Source organism: Diorhabda carinulata, chromosome X (assembly GCF_026250575.1).
Source record: "Diorhabda carinulata isolate Delta chromosome X, icDioCari1.1, whole genome shotgun sequence".
NCBI classification, from domain to species: Eukaryota; Metazoa; Arthropoda; class Insecta; order Coleoptera; family Chrysomelidae; genus Diorhabda; species Diorhabda carinulata.
Window position 1 is genome coordinate 6,529,936 of NC_079472.1, and position 17,402 is coordinate 6,547,337.

The 17,402-nt window shown below is 32.8% G+C and overlaps 1 protein-coding gene across 13 annotated transcripts in view; it reads left to right on the forward strand.

Annotated features, from left to right (window-relative positions):
- LOC130900747 (uncharacterized MFS-type transporter C09D4.1) overlaps nt 1-17,402 on the forward strand; it is a 55,297-nt gene that overhangs the window by 26,692 nt on the left and 11,203 nt on the right. For all 13 annotated transcript variants that reach the window (XM_057811574.1, XM_057811573.1, XM_057811578.1 and 10 more), the window contains 5 exons: nt 2,753-2,977; nt 9,915-10,056; nt 13,824-14,023; nt 15,678-15,781; nt 16,304-16,411. In XM_057811574.1, coding sequence (XP_057667557.1) covers nt 2,753-2,977; nt 9,915-10,056; nt 13,824-14,023; nt 15,678-15,781; nt 16,304-16,411 — 779 coding nt within the window. The remainder of the gene's footprint in view (nt 1-2,752; nt 2,978-9,914; nt 10,057-13,823; nt 14,024-15,677; nt 15,782-16,303; nt 16,412-17,402) is intronic.

Below are 17,402 nucleotides of genomic sequence, written 5' to 3' on the forward strand. Positions count from 1 at the left end.
AATAATTTAACAAAATTTCCGTTGACCTTATCTTTTTGATATAGTACATAAACATGGCAACTCGTGGAAATATAAAATAATTAAAATAAACAAATAAACGAAAGAGAAAGTGTCAATGTGCCATTGGCTCTTTACAGAGGCAGGCCAATGAAAAAAATTGATAATATTTTAACATATTTAAAAAATGCCACCAGCTCTAGTTTTGGACATTAGATTTATCAATGTTTGGAGTAGCAACTCAGTTGCAACTTGAATTTTAATAATAAAAATTTTTGCTTCATTTCTCCTTTTATTCAAAATTACTAAGCCGAAGGGTGCATTTTTAGTGGCGAAAAATACTTATTATCGTAAAAAATTTAAAAATCTTCCATTTTATACGATTTAAATGAATTATTCCCCTCCAAAGACAACCGGTCAAATCACGCGGATCATATCAATAATACATAAGTAAAGTAAATTGCAAGTGATTTACGATTAATTTCAATTAGAGTGGTAATGGAGAGGGTTTAATTATTACATTTTTTCCAAAAAGCAAAAAGGAGAAACCTTATTTTTGTTATAAATTAGTCAACTCTTATGCAAAAGACTTTTGACAGTGCTCATTTTAAAGGTTTTTCTATGTGCTTTGAAAAAGATTTTGTGTTTTCTCATTATTGAATTTACAGGGGTCCCTAAAAAGAATCTCTTTGTTCTTTTATTAACTACATTTTTTTATTATTTTGCTAATAAAAATCTTAAGTAAGTTATTCATGATAAACCGTAAAAAATGTAAAGTACCAACTTAAGAAAAAAAGTTTGTACTGAAAAAGTTGCTAAGAATTACGTCAATTTATCGACCTACGAGATTATTTTGATGACCAAACCACCCACGAAGGGGGTTACGGTTTTCGAGCCAAGAAACTGTTGAGTTCAATAAAGGCAATGAAACTAAATATAATCGCTTTTTCGAATTGCCGCCCTTAAAAATCAAATTGTCCCCTTCTGGGGCGTGGGCTCCACGTTGGGAAACACTTGCCTAGACTATGAAGACTGGCGATTAATGCACGAGTTTCAATGGACAGTTCCTTGGTTTTACTCATTTTATAATTTGAAAGTCTGAATTTGAGAAAAGAAAAACAATTCGTATGCGAAGTTCACGAAAAGATGTACACATATAAACACCATACAAATAATTCACAAGTAAAGACTAATAAAGAAATCAGTTGGTACTAAGTTTTAACTTGTCGCACTGACCGACAGAATATAAATATGCGATCGTATAAAGTAAATAAATAACGGACACTATTATTTTCGGTTTTGAAGACAAATTTTGACTTTTCTCTTGACCATATAAAAAGGAAATATGTCAAATTTGTTATTTTGAAATTCAATGAATGGATGAAGGGGTGGGTAAAAACTTTTGACGGTAGTGTATATTTACAATGAGGTAACATGTCCAATAGGGTTTCAATTCATAATCTACATTCTTGTTACTGTTACCTGTTTTATTTAATACAGAAAATATACTTTCCGGGAATAATAATAATTCTATAAAGTGATTACAACAAACGGTAAACGTGGACTTATCAGTAAAAATTTTTGTTATCAGAAATTTTTCGTAATGTTTAAAAACAACTTATTAATGATAATTACATGTTTTTAAAAATATGCTGCATACGTTTATTTTACTATTTCTTCACTAGGTTTTCACTAAATTCGAGCAAGTTTTGCTTAGCTGAGCGTACAATTTACCCCATTAATGCCCAGACCTATGAAAATATCACAATTTATGAAATTATCAAAACTTTGGTCATACAGTAGAACTAGAAAACACACTTCGTATGTTGCTTATTCAGTGGTATCTTTTCGGAGACGTACAGTTAAAACAAGTCCCTTTAGATCCAGGAATTTTCGGTTAGGTTCTTCATTCTTCACTTACTTGCGCTTCAGCATGCTTCGTCATACCTAGAAAGCTGGAATAGGAGTAGTAGGGATGCCTGAAAATATTTTAAAGGGTACGTTATCAACGGAGACTGCTTGGGCAGCTAAGAGGACGTTCGCCGCTGAGGTGTTGTGAAAATGTCGCTCTGAAGAGACAAAAAGGAGGAAGGAGCAAAATCTAGACACTGAAGAAGCAATAGCTGTATAGCTGGATCCTCTCTCTGCAAAGTAATGCCTAAAGGTGGCCCTACGGAGGAATGAGTGGCCAGAAATAGAGGTTTTTTAAACCGTATGGGAAATGTCCCGAGTCCGACAAACCAGGCAGAACACCAAGCCCTGAAGATACGTAACAGTATTTTTACCCAAACCTCTATAAAAAAATCGTAGGATGTCTGCCGTCTTAATGTGCCGATCCCTTGAAAGTGAAAGTGACATATTTTTTATTGTGTATTTTATATTTATTCGAAAGCTATTCTTTAATGATGTTTGTAAAATTCGCTTACTTCCACATATTCAAATTGAGATTTCAAATTTGAGTCTTTCTGAAGGCAAATCAACTCTAAACTGGAGTGTCTTCTTCTAAACATATTGAAAGTGCTATCCATATTTTTATAATCGAAAAATCTAATACAGAGTTTCAATCCTTCAGTATAAGGTTCGCATTCAATGTTCTCGTGATTGGACAATGTTTTCACATCTAATTTGCGACTACCACAAGCAAATTTTGTTTGAAAAAACTATTTACATAAATTCAAATTCTCTATATCACTATTTCATGATATCACTATATAGTTTTACCAAATTTAAATAGAATATTTGTTTTTGTTTTCAGGGTCTTCGTAAAGCTGTGATAATAGGTATGTTAGGAACCTGTATTGGCTCTTGGATAAAAGTGGGAGCAGTAAGTCAAGATAGATTTTATATAGCATTCCTAGGACAAACTGTTGTTGGATTTTCACAAATTTTTGTACTGTCTGTACCTGCTAGATTAGCTGCTGTATGGTTTGGACCATCACAAGTTTCATCCGCGTGTAGTATTGGAGTATTCGGAAATCAGGTAATCAATGATTGTTTCCATATAGTTATTTAATTTCTCACCGCCTTCAAATGATTTAATTAGACCGATAAATTTTGAGTATGAACTTTTTATACGAATTGTTTAACAACTCAGGCCTTAGGTTGAACGAAAAACGCAATTTGTGGTATATAAGAGTAGTGAACAAATCAAACAGTACAAAGAAAATGTGCTTTTAAGCTGGACGTAATTGTGTCCATTTCAATAAAAGAAGACACGAAATGCACATCGGCTTGTAATTGATACAGACAGAGCTAATTGCCGACATTACCAAAAAGTACAGATATATTATTTCCATTTCGTTTCGCGTTGGAGCCAAGTAAAATGCTATGAATATAGATTGTGAACATTTACATGTGCCCAAATCAGATTGCGATGCCAACAAGGTTGTGAATTATCAACAAGAAAGAGCTTTTGAGTTCACCATAGCTATAAAAAATTCCAATCCTTCCCATAGACGTGCCAATTGAATTGAGGGGGTTGACTTAAATTATTAATTTAAATTGGGAAATATATTCGCGCGTGCGTTAATGGATTCTTTCAAAGAGTTTAGATATTTTGTACGCTTGTTATGTGTATATGCAATGTTCCCCACAGCAAAAATTCACGAATGGCACTCAGAATTGGATGACCACCCACCATATTCACCAGATCTAGTCCCCAGTTATTTTTTTATGTTCCATAATATCAAAGTTTCACTTACAGGACAGAAATTCTCATCAGAAGAGGATGTTATCGTATGCATAACGTCTGATTTAAAGTTAAGAGGAATTATTATGCAAAAAATGTCTTGTTTCTTTGATAGGTCGGGTATTTTTCAGGCAACCCTCGTAAGGTAGCATGTGCAATGACGATCAATATGTTAAAAGTCGATGTCCTTTTACGGTTTAGATTTAGGCTTGTGCGTGGCTTGACAGACTGAAAAAAAAACGTATACTCGATTGGTCTTCGAAATAAATATTGATGTTCTTTAATTTCAACAATAAGTATGCTACTTAAGTTAGAATACAATGAATTGATTAAATGATTGGTTGGTGTTTGGTTTTTATTCTCTCTCCTCTATTCCGATTTGATTTCAATAGTAAGACGTAAAAAGTGGTAACAAATGCTGTTTTTCTTTCTTCCAATAGTACACTTATTTTCCCAACAAATATCAAATTATTTCAATAAATATGATATTAGTATAAGTCATAAAGGACATAATACATTATCCAAATATTTCACTAAATTAAAATTAAAAACACCAGAAAACAAAAGAAATAATATTATATATCAAGTGCCTTGTACTAATTGTGCCGCTGTCTATATTGAGCAGACATCTCAGTATTTAGAAAATAGAGTAAAAGGTCATCAATACGATTAAAAATAAAACTGCATTAACGAACCATGAAATATCAAAAAATCATAAATTCAATTATAAAGATTCAAAAATTCTTGAAACGGAATCTAATAAACGAAAAAGAGAATTTTTAGAAATGGTTTGCATTCATAAGAACGAAAAAACTATAAATAATGAAAAAGACCTAAATACTTTAAGTAAAATTTAGCACCCTCTTTGATTTAATTAACTACTGCTATATATTTGAGATGTAAGGACTAGGGAAAAATTAATTTTTCTTATTAAAACAAAGTTCTATTTTAATTTTATTCTTATTTTGATTATCAAGATAAAGGTGATCTATTGATCATTATAAATACGCAAATTGTCAGTGTCAATATCATATTTTGATAAAGACTTAAAGAAAAATCGAAACGTCAGTTTTTGTCTATCTTTTATTTATATATAATTATTAAAAAACTAATTTTGGAAAAGAAGAGACCAAAAATCAAGAAGATTTAGAAACATAAACTTATCAAAAGGTATAAGAAATAAGAAATTTAATATTAACTTTATACGTCATAGTCGATCTAGGATAGAACAATTTTCCATGGCGCGACGCTATAGACGATCAAATATTCACATTTTTGTACTATATCCATGTGGAATCTACCCTCAATGGTTGTAACCGGTTTTGGTATATTTATATCCGAAATCGGTCCGTAAAAATTCCGCAGAATCGCGGGCACACTTTCAATTTCAAATTTAATATTTCACCTTCGATGCACAAACACGTTCGATTTCTTTCATAAATTATGTGGCCGAACAACGTTTCACTTGTTCTATAGGGTTTGTTTGAAATGAAATGTCATGAAATGAAGTGACTGCTATTGGATTGAATCCATTGTATATATTTATACCACAAGTTAACTTTGTTATAAGTTATCCTATGCTTGAATGCTACTGCTGATTACGCAGACATCGACACCTTACTCAAATTCTATGTTTATGCAGGTGATGAACGACAAACGTATACAAACGTATAGTCATTTTACATGTGAAGTACGGATGTCACGGAATATCAAATACAAGGAATGGTAATCAAAAGCGTATCGACTAAGCCTCAAAATTCCTAGTTTATCAATAACTTCAATCTTAATGCCTATAATAATCACAACCACAATTCAATGTAATTGAAAAGCATGCAATTTACGATTTGACAGTATTTCACAAAATTGTTCAATTGAATTACATAGTTGATATTATTTGTGGGATCGAAATTCTTTAGAGTTTGTGAATATTTGTCCACTTAGATTTTAATATATCCTCAAATGCCAAATCTAACAGGGGCAGTTACTATAATTCTTCTCAATGTACGTCCCTCCTTGTTGATACTATATGGTAGAAATGGTGGAGGTCTTACATCACGTGACTAATACTTTAGCAACTATATCCATATGAATCTAATCAAAATTTCTGTTGTCTCAGTAGAAATAATCGTTATGACTGATATTCCAAAAAATTGGTGATCAACATAGAAATTTAACTTTTTTAACTGTTTACATCAACATATTTAGCAAAACTCTTTGGATAAAAATATACTGGGTGAATAACTTACAAATTCCAAAATTATTATTAGCCATGCGGGCTTACTGCTGGGTAGCTTTTTTGCAGGACGTCTTAGATTTTAAATAACTAGGTACATAGATATGTAGTTAAAAAAAGTGACGTTATATTTAGTCTATCAACTGAGGGTCTTCTTAATTAAACTAAAATTACCCTTTATAAACTGATTTATATTAGGAGCGTCTTATAACTTCGATAGCAGAATATTTGACAAAGAATTGCAGCAGTAAATCCTGCTTTAGAGTTCATCCAATTTGGAATCTGATTTGCTCTCACCAGTATTTTATTACCACTGGTTCAATATCTATATTCACTAAATTTCTTTATAGAATAAACCAGTCTTCAATTATTTATTCGGTATGTCTGACACAATTATTCCAAATATTTGTACTACAATTTCCCAATGCCTCAAGATTTCATCACCGTATCATTCTCAACCAATAAACTTATTATAATATGTCTTGCAGAGGTCCCAAATGAGTTTATGATATCAAATTCGCAATGGTAGGTTGGTAGCCTTATGGCTTCATGATCATTCGGAACAATTCATCAATGACATATACATTTTATATTCGGTTCATTCCCAGCCCTGCAGAGGAGCTATTCCTATATCAGGCCTACTCCAACAAACCCCCCTCCTTACAAAAATCCTCCTTATCCTACCAAACTTAATCAACGAATCTCTCTCTCTCTCTCTCTCTCGGTTCATTCTAGTAATTTGTAATAGTTTAGGTCTTGATAGGTTTCTTCATTAAATTCAACATTGTTGGCTTTCAATCATATTCTTTTGAAGAAGTAGAAAATTGCTTTTCTGCAAGTATACTATAATAAGGCATATTGTGCATTATTAATAACCACGGTTTTTCTAAATCAGGAATTATCTGTGTTGTCCAGGAACCAAGGGTTTTAACCTGACATGGAAATGATTTTTGGTATACGAGTAGTTTTTGAAAACTACTTTAAAAAAAATGTTCTATACGCGAGTGGATGGGGAAATTGGGAAAACTCCCGCTCGGCCAGAAAATTTAGAAATTTCGAACAGCTTTTGATACTTCAGAAAATAGTAGAGGAATGTTCTATTGAATTTTCATAAGGAAATATTGATTTTTCGCTTCCCGTCAGCTGAACGCAAAAAATGATGACTCCATGTTTATCGAAAAATTCGATTTTAAAAAGATTCCCTCAAATTTAATTAAAAACAAATACCACATGCCGATTCAGCGATCTCGAAAACAAAGATATACCACTTTTAGCCATTAGTACGAATCTAGTCACTTTTTTGTGTTTCTTAGTGTCTTTTTGGGGATTTGCCTATATATGGTTATCAATAATCTTTGCCAAAATATTTACTGGGTGTGCTTTTCCCTCTGTTAGTGTATAAGCGAGGAGTCGGATGATGATAATGACGATACAAATGAAGATCAAAATTTCGATTTCATTTATGTAACAAGATTTTTCCGAAAATGAAGACATATACTAACCAAGCACTTCATCAGGTAGAGGTAGACCTAGAAGTAGACCTCCTAGGTGTAGTACTAAACCTAACTCTTATCAAAAAACAAATAACCTAACAATTTCCTGTGGTATATTGGTGAGGAAGATGCAATTGTCGTTTGGAAAGTGCAATAACAATTTTTTTCAAAATTAAATCGTGGATTTTATATTTGTTACATCATATAAGAAGGCGATTAATTTTTTCAAAATGCTATTGAAAATGGAAGAAGTGTGAAAAAAACGGTATAAAACTCATTAGCCCTGACCATACACGTGCCACTTAAGGAGATAGTTTTTTTCGCACAAATAAAAGTGACCAAATTAAACGGCTAAAATGTTGCTCAAACACATCTAGTTGATAAATTGCCCGCTATTTAACTAAAATACTAGCATAGTTCGAACTAGCCTTAACAAGTAACAATATTTTAGAGGTCACCGTAATTTTCATATTGGTTGTATACTTACCATAGTTTACTGTATATATTAACTACTTGATTTGCCTTGTGTCATCGTGAAAATTATTATTTATTATCACTACACTATCAACTTCCGTTAGACGAGGGAGACCTGGAAATTATCAATTGTTTTTGATATCATTCTTGTTACAGAGTGTACAATTGTATAGATGACAATTATTAGAATTGTAACGTTTTTCGTATTTATCTACACTCTTTCAATTCGTGAGGTGAATTAATAAATACTGTCTCTTACGTTCTAAATTTATTTAATTACTATACAATACATAACTTAATACTATACTATACTAAATAATTTCTGCGACTACTTTCACTAATTCGTTTGTTTCATTACGACTATTTATTCAAAACTGAACTGACTGCGCTACATAAACTTATTTATATACCACAAATAGAATCCTACAAAGTTCTAGAACAAAAAGAAACTCTGGAAATAAATAGATAAATTTTTCTAGAAATTATTTAAAAGAAATACTGTAATGAACCGTCTTCTATAAAAAAGTTCGCCATTTATACAAAACCAATCAAAGGCGCCGCGCGAATTCGCAGTTTTAAAATTCCATTGTGGGTGGACAAGACCGGCCTAAGGACCCATTTCTCGAACTTGTTCGTAAGAGAATTTTAGAGTATATCGACACGGCAATTATAATAACAAGAATAATCATCATTTATTCACTTGAAACATCGCAAATAAATTACAAAGACGAAGTGTACAGAATTCTTGTAGTATAGAACAAGTGAGGGTTGCATCTCTTACCCTTAGAAATAAGGGGGGATCTCTCTTAGTGAGGATAATTGTAAAGACGAAATTATGTAGTCAGTCTTAATTGCTCATTAGAATTATACTGCCATTAAGCAAAATATGAACTAAATACAAGCATCATTATTTTAACAAATCGGTCCTTCGAATACAAGCAACACGAAGGCTGATTCCTTTGCTTCCAATCCAATCCACTTGAATAGAAAATTGCAAATATGTATATTATTCGTCAAAACTTTTCACCCACCCTATAGTTTGCATGATACAAAACAAATAAATACAATATACTTGTCACATATTTAACTTTCTAACAATTCCGACTTTCTATGAAACAATTTCAACATATAATCGTCGTCTATTTGGTTACATCAAGGATATTCTAAATATGCGAAGTGGAAGTAGACACTGCTTTCTGAATTCTTTGTCCAAATTGTCCCACAACAACTCAATTGGGTTGAGATCAGGCGACTGTGACGGTCCAATTATTACCTTCAGAGCATTCCTCTTTTCAAGGAATGCTTGGGATCGTCGTCAAGCTGGAAGATAAATTTTCTGCAATCAGTGGCTGACCATTTTTCTTTAATATTTTTTATAACGTTCTTTCTTCAAAATTCCTTCAATTTTTACCAATCGCCCTTCCTCCAAAACATTCCCAAACCATCCGTCTTATTTCATAGTCGGGATTATACATGGAACTAACATATGTTCTTCCTTTGACCTGCGCACAAACACTCTTCTCTTAGACCCAAAAACTTCAAACTTTGACTCATCACTCCATAAATCTCTCTCCCACTCTTAATGTGTTCAATTTTTATGTTTTTTAGCCCACTCTTAATTCTATGTTTATATCTGAGCACATGAGTCGTGGATTATATTCAATGATTAATACAATAGGGTTATTTTTAGCGGTTGTGGTTTTTCGAGGCTGCCCTGAACATTTTCTATTGCCAAAGCTCAAGGATGGATGCATATTTTTTTACGTTATAGTCCACGGTACGTCTAGGTTATTTTTTATTATATTATTGCAAAATACCATTTGAAATTCTGTCACCAGGACATGATGAGGCATGAATGACGTGGAAATCTCTAAATAGTTTTAGATCAGAGTTGGTAAAATAAATATAGAAATAAAATATTTGGAGTTTTGATTAAACTAAAAAAAAAGTTACGTAAATATTATCCTGAAAGTGCAATGAAAGATTTTTAAGTTTTGATTCATGTCATGATTGTTATTTTATTTTCCAGTTGGGTGTAGCTCTTGGTTTTCTCCTTCCGCCAATATTTGTGAGTTCAGATTTAACTATTGACGAAATGACACATCAATTCTATGTTATGTATATATCAGTGGCAGCTTTCACAACCGTCCTTTTATTGGCTATTCTTTTATGTAAGTAAAATTTTATTATATATCAAAAAATAATATTTTTCAATAAACGTATAGGATGAGCTTTCTATTCAATTAATATACGGAGGGTGTCTCATAAGTCGTTTTTCTTATGTGAAAATGACTACGCCTCAATTTAAACATATCGTAACTTGTTGAAACTGGTGTATAATTCAATATAGAGTACAAATTTCTTCACGTCCTTCCAATCAATAAGTTCGTGTATTGTTAATACATTACTTGAAACAAAAGTTTGAAACAATCGTAACAGCAAGAAAAATATGTGGTAATAGTGGCGATCTGGAATAAAAATTTGAAGCTTAAAGATCATTCGCGCTCAGGTCTTTTACCTGCGTGGATATTAAGGTTATAACTAAGCAATAGAAAACCAACCTAGTACCAGAACTAGCAGGTTATCGGACTCCTTGGACCTTCTAAAAATACCACGCATCGAATCATTAGGTAATATCTATAAATAGTGAATGAATTAACATATCAATGAAAGAATTAATTAACACATGAATTAAATGAGCGAAACGTCGAGTAGAGGTGTGTAATAAGCTACTTGCCCTGCAGTAAGATGATCATTTTATTAAATGCATCATTGACTTGCGAAGAAAAATGGATTTATCTAAACAACCCGAACATGCAAAATCAATGTTTGGAAAAAGTACAATTACGAGAACCTGTCACAAAGATTCGAATGGAAAGTCTTGTGTGTCTGGTGGAATTATGAAGGTTTATTGTACTTCCAGATGGTTACCAATCAATTCCGATAGCTGATACGTATGTATGAGGTTTTATCGGAGAAATAACTAAAATTAATTAACCCAAAGTGGGTTCTCTTACAGCAAATCAATGCTACAACCAGATACTGTGAATGTTACGCCGAATAAGATCGAAGAACTTGATGATATTAAACTCCACACACAGGTTTTAGTCTGGACCTTATTTATCCAGATCCATGCCTAGATGCTTGCGCCTGAAAAAATGTTAATCCAATGTAGATGTTGAAATGCAACAAATTTTTGCATCTAAGCTCGAAGAATGGTTTTTAATTAGTATTATCATTAATTAATGAGCATTATGTTTTCTCAATAAAGACAATATTGGAAAAGTTATGTTCAATACTACTTGATACGAACCATGTAACTAGCGCCCTCTATGAGAGTCAGACATAAAAACAAATTCATTAGATGTATAAGCTTCCAAAAAATATAAACATCCTGTATATTGGCAAAGGAAAAAGGCCACCTCGTCAAATTCGGTGAATGTTCTTCGAATATTTTAGTGAATTATCTGATAAATTGAAACCCTCTTCTTTATGGGCAAATTCTTCTATGCTAACGACCATGAAAATTCCGTTTCTTTCTTAATCAATGTGTAATTGATATTTTTTATTGTACCTGAATAGAAATTTTGAATGATATTAATTTCATGTTATTTGTTACATAATTTCGCTGTTATCTATTAAAGCCGTAGAAAAAGTATATTGTAAAATTCTCATGGAATGTAAAATTCTTACTCGTATGATTTGCAAACTTCATACTCGTGGGAAATATAAACAATATACACATGGAAACATGTTGTTATCAATATTATAGGGCATGAAATTTCTTCAAATTTTAAGTAAGGTTATGGAACTGAAGCTTGCTCTTGAAGAAAAATGGACAAGTAAGCAATTTAGAGCATAACTGAATCGCTTGCATGTCCATCGTCAGGGTATAACATAGCATCGGATTTGTCCTTTTCTTTCTCTATTGCGACTCTATTTTTATCAATCACATGTTTCTTGTATGATTCTTCTCAATTTTGATAGACTTTAATTGAACAACAAACATTGCATTGATCCTTTTTACGACGATGTATTGTAAAGTTATTATCGTTACTTTACTGAAGAAAAATATTGACAAAGGAAGTTCATTGCTTTTAGTGCATTTCTCCTTGTAAACATTATAGATTTCTGTTCTATTTCGAAAACGTTTTTGGAATTAAAGTTTCGGCAATAATGCGATGATAGTTTTGAACTTTTCTTGCAAATTTTATTCTCTTAGCATCATCGGCTTGTTTTTTGTTTTGTTGATTTTTTGGCAAAGACATTCCGTACTGCACAGGTTCAGTGAACCAGTTTCTAATCATCCTTTTACCAATTGAAAGTGTAGATATAAACATCCTCTTACACACTGGCAATTTGTAGGTATTAAGCTGCAAACTATAATAAATAGTGCCTGTTCACTTCGACTCACTTTGAGTACAGGATCTTCTCTTTTCTTTATACTGAGCCAAGCTTCTTATATACATTCTCTCAGTTCCCATGGCAAAAGACCAAAATCTCTTGAATATTTCCTGTCCTTTGATCTCCGAAAATTGTTTATATTTACTGCTTCACATACACGGATCACCCAGCAGGCAAGCAGGTCTCCACTCATTCTCAGTTCACTATTTTTGTTTCTATCCAATTCATATTGGTCTGCGGTCTTCCTTCTCCTTTTGTTTTCAACATTATAACTAAACACGGTGTCATAGGAGTGGTCGACGTTGTCTGGCTATAAACTTTCCACTAATCGATGCTTTGGATAAATGTCTTCTGCTTTAAACCATCAAATAATTCATCATTTAGAGATAATTTCTTTTATTGATCTTTGATGAAATAAATAGGCTTTTCAAAGGTCTAAACTTTCCAGTAAAACATAATTCAGAGAATTTTTTTCTATAATTTCGTTTTCGAAGTAAATAGGTTCTACTGGTCCCAAATTTACCAATACGTCACTTGGAGAAATTCCTTCTACATCAGTAGGTTGTACTGGCTGAATCAGTGAAGGGTTTTCATTAGAATTGTCGCCATAATCCAAATCTTAACTGAGAGAAAAATCCTCGAAGCAATTAACTGATACTGGCTTCTCTAGTTTAAAGCTTTCATGGTATAAAATTCCTTCACCAGAAATCACTAAACCGTGTGAAGCGTTCGTTTCAAGCTCTAATACAACAACAGTAGCCGTTGAATCAGATGAGTTGTTAGTAGTCAGATTAGCTTTTATAATACGAGCACTTTTAAATTCATACGATTCAAAATTCAATATTTGAAGTGAATTAAATTTTAAATCCTATGAAATTGAAATTTTCCCAAGAATTTATACAACTTAAAGCCACCACAATTTATTATTTCCCAGACGATGAATACATAAGTATTCGAAAGCTCGGAAAATATATTAAAATTAGTCTTTGGTGTTTCATTGCCACGTTCCTAATAAGAAAAGCCAAAACTTGTCAAAAAAACTCACACTACGATATTTGTTTTAAGAAAGAAAATGGAGCAACGAATTTATTATTTTAATTTGACAAAGTAGAATTTTAATCAGTTGCAAGTGTGTATTATTATGTTATATGGAATTTTACAAATTACGGCTTCCACAAATTTTAAAAATTCATTTCTCTATTGTCTATACCTAACATTAAAATGCAGAAGGATGTAGAAATTCTAGGTTCCAATTTTTGGATTTTCCAACTATGCAAAGTGGATTAGATACTGAATTCCAGGTAAACTACTAATGAATCCGCCACGAGTTGTACTCGGACTACCTTTTCGTTTACCTCAAATGTGCTGTACCGATTTGGCGCATCCTTATTTCAACAGATTAATAGTAGTCACGAGTTGTAGCGCACCCCACCTGACCATTAAAATTTGTGGTATAATACAATCATCGGTTTATTTTTCGACTTAACTTTCACGCACTACAAGGAAAATATTTAATACAATTATATTTTTTCAGTATTCAAAGATAAACCACCGATACCTCCATCGCATGCTGCACTCCAACAAGATTCAGATGATGGTGGTTTCATGGACTCGCTAAAAACTTTGTTGAAGAATAGATCTTTCATGTTGTTGCTGATGGCGTATGGAATTAACGTTGGAGCTTTTTACGCAATATCTACACTGCTCAATCAAATTGTGTTAAGTTATTATCCCGTAAGTGTGTTTCTACTCAGCAACTGCTTGTTTTATATTTACCTCCTTATTCATAGCATTAGTCGGTGATTCCAGCATGGTTAGTCAAGTTACTCAGAGTGCAAGGTTATCCAAAAATATTAAGATCTCAATAGCAATGGAAAATTTAATTCAGGATCGGAGAACTTATTTTAAAAAAATTTTTTTCGATGCAAATTCTGCTATATTGAACATACTGTTTACTGCTATCTTCAACTCAATATAATTAAAGTGTATAAGGCGCGTTTCGATAATGAAATTGAAAGTGAACAGTTTATTTTTCAACGTAGCTTCCTTTGAGTTCTACATACGTTTTCCGTACACGTTGTGTATAGAGACCTCAACTTTACCAGAGATAAACAAAAATATCGTTGGATAAAGTCTTCGTTCAAAGATAACTTCGATACACAAATATTGACGTCTGCAGAAAGGGAATGTTTACAAATTACCTAAGGCATTTTTTTGGAATAAGTTTCATTCGGCATTCAAGTGCTTTCTTAAAAGCTTGAACTCTCGTTTTATACCTTAAGCGAGCATTTTCAACCCCTTTTTTATTTGCAATCGTTTGATTTAGGGATAACTACACAACACATCACTATGACACTAAAATCTGTCAGGCAGAACACACGGAAGATGCCTTCTAAGCCTTCGCTGGGTAGGAGGTCTCATTAGAGATTGAGCCAATGTGTTGGGATGGGTTTCCATGCGGTAAGAATATTTTTGGGAGAAGTAAGATATTTTTTCTTTAACTGACTTAATTTAGAGGTCACACAATCGATAACGCTGTTGGGTACATACCAAGGAGCATTTACAATAATTCTAATCACTCTCGATTGAAATCTTTCTAGAATTGCTATACTTGAGTTGGATGCAGTGCACCATAGTTGAATACCATAACTCCATATGGGCTTTAGTGTGATTTTATATATTAGCAGCTTGTTGTCGATTGTTAGTTAAAGATATTCGACCTATTAACCAGAACAGTTTATTTAGTTTTAGACCCAATTATTTTCTCTTGGTTATTATGTGTGTGCTCCCAGTTAGTCGTTGATCCAGATGAATTCCAAGGTATTTTGCACTCATTTTTTTTTCCAGAAGATGCTCGTTTAATATTACAGCTTCCTTTCCGTTGGGTTAAGGTAACATGCACAAATTTTTAGCCACAAGAAAATAGCGTCCAAGTTTGTCTGCAATATATGAGAAGCCATAGCTGGGACCTGGTGAGAAGTTAACGCTGCAGTGTCATCTGCATATGTAGTTTCGGTAGTTTCGTTGCAGCGAGCATTTGAATCGCAGGTATTAAATCATTACGGAAAATAGCATGAGTATGTAGTCAATCACCTTACTTAAGAAAAAGTGAATCTCATCCTCCCCCCTCATGTCAAGTTTCATAAGGAATGTTTAACTCCACCCACCCCCCAATGAGCCTTACGTACTTTGTAAACGTTCGCGATGGCGTTGTTTGTGCGTTGACTATCTGCTACGGGCGAATAAACCTAGAATTATTTTTATTCTTTATTTATCAAGCTTAGCGTAGGTATACTGGAAAACACCACAATAATCGATCTGTGTTATCAACATAAATTATGATATTTCTCATATTTTATATTAAATAATTGTTATATTGTTATTTTAGAATGCTTCAACAGATGCCGGCAGGATTGGTTTGGTTATAGTTGTGGCAGGCATGATGGGATCAGTGTGTTGTGGGATTGTCCTTGACAAATATCACAAATTTAAGTAAGTTTGTCACTAATCTATCAAGATTTTTATAAGGTAAAATTGATAAAATGATCAATAAAAGGTATTTTCGGAAACTACGATTATAATCTGAATGTTCGCAAAGTAATTCGGATCCCGTTCACTATCATTTGGAACCTTAATGAAGTAATTATGTCATACTTATATGATAGGATCATCTTTTCTACTCTAGTGTATCGTTGATAAATGCAATGCCTTTCAAGCAGAGTTTTGTATCACATAACGATGATCAATTTTTTCCATGCTTACAAATTCACTGAAAACGTTTACTTTTGATGGCTTCCAAACAAATCTAAACAACGTGGCGTCTTCATATATGATGTATAGCTTTTGTAATACAGTGATATTTGTCAAGCATCTCTACGTCAGCGTAGGTACTTCTATCGTAAAATCTAAGAAATACCCCCAAATATCGCGGTAGTGTGTTTTCTGTGGTTTACCTTGTATAATGGTAGTTGTTTTTCAAGAATTGAAATTAACAAATTATGCTTTTCATTTTAGGGAAACCACCCTTATTGTATATGGCTTCACACTGATTAGTATGGTATTATATACATTTACAATATCCAAAGGGATATTGGTAGTTTATGCTATGTCAGCATTACTTGGGTAAGTCTTTTGCTTGTAATTCATCCTAAAACTGCTTAATTTAGTAATCAAAATTTGTCATTTCTTGGAATTACAATCTCTTTAATTTTATATGGCCAGCCAAATGTCAAAAAATTCGAAATTGAGCCTTATAAAGGGAGAAAGATTTGAATTTCGCGCCATGTTTTACAGTCATAATGTCACATGATTATAACGTGACAGATCGAAAGTTGGCAGTTGGAAGTATTACATTATAGATCAACGCGTCTCGATTGCCAAAAATTATTATCAAAATCATGTTTAATTGCCACTATTCGTGAAGTTCGACCAATATTCGGTCGAAATAATGTACCTTAGTCATGTACTGTGAAAAAAATAATAATAAAACTCGAAAGTACTGGTTCAGTTAGTAATGTAAAACACACGATACGAATTGGACAATTTCAAAAGGCACTCACCAGCTAATTATCACTAAAGATTCACAGTTGTATACCTATAAAATCCAACTGACTCAACAACTTCTGCCAGTAAATCATGAACAATTGGATCCTTGAGTAACCTAATAACCTGCTGATTTTGTTAACAAAATCATTTTCAGTGATGAGGTCTATTTTCACCTCAATGCCCTAGATTATAGGCAAAAATGTCGCATTTGGGACTTAGAAACTACACGAATGATTCATTAGACAGCAATGCATTTACAACTGTTCACTGCATGGTGTGAATTTTGGTCTGGAGGAATAATTGAACCGTTTTTCTTTGAAAAAGAAGATAATGTAGTTAATATGAATGGCGAATGTTATCGTGCTATGATAACAAAGTTTCTTGTACCTCATTTGGAAGCTATTGATCTTAACTACACGTGGTTTCAACAGCAGCCTCCGCGCTTTTGCGATTTAACGCGTTTATCCTTGGACTAACTGTGGGGTTATCTGAAGTCACAGGAGTAGCTTCTGTCTCATTTTGTTTAGTATACCGGGTATACTAAACTAGTTTGCAATATTTGTTTCGT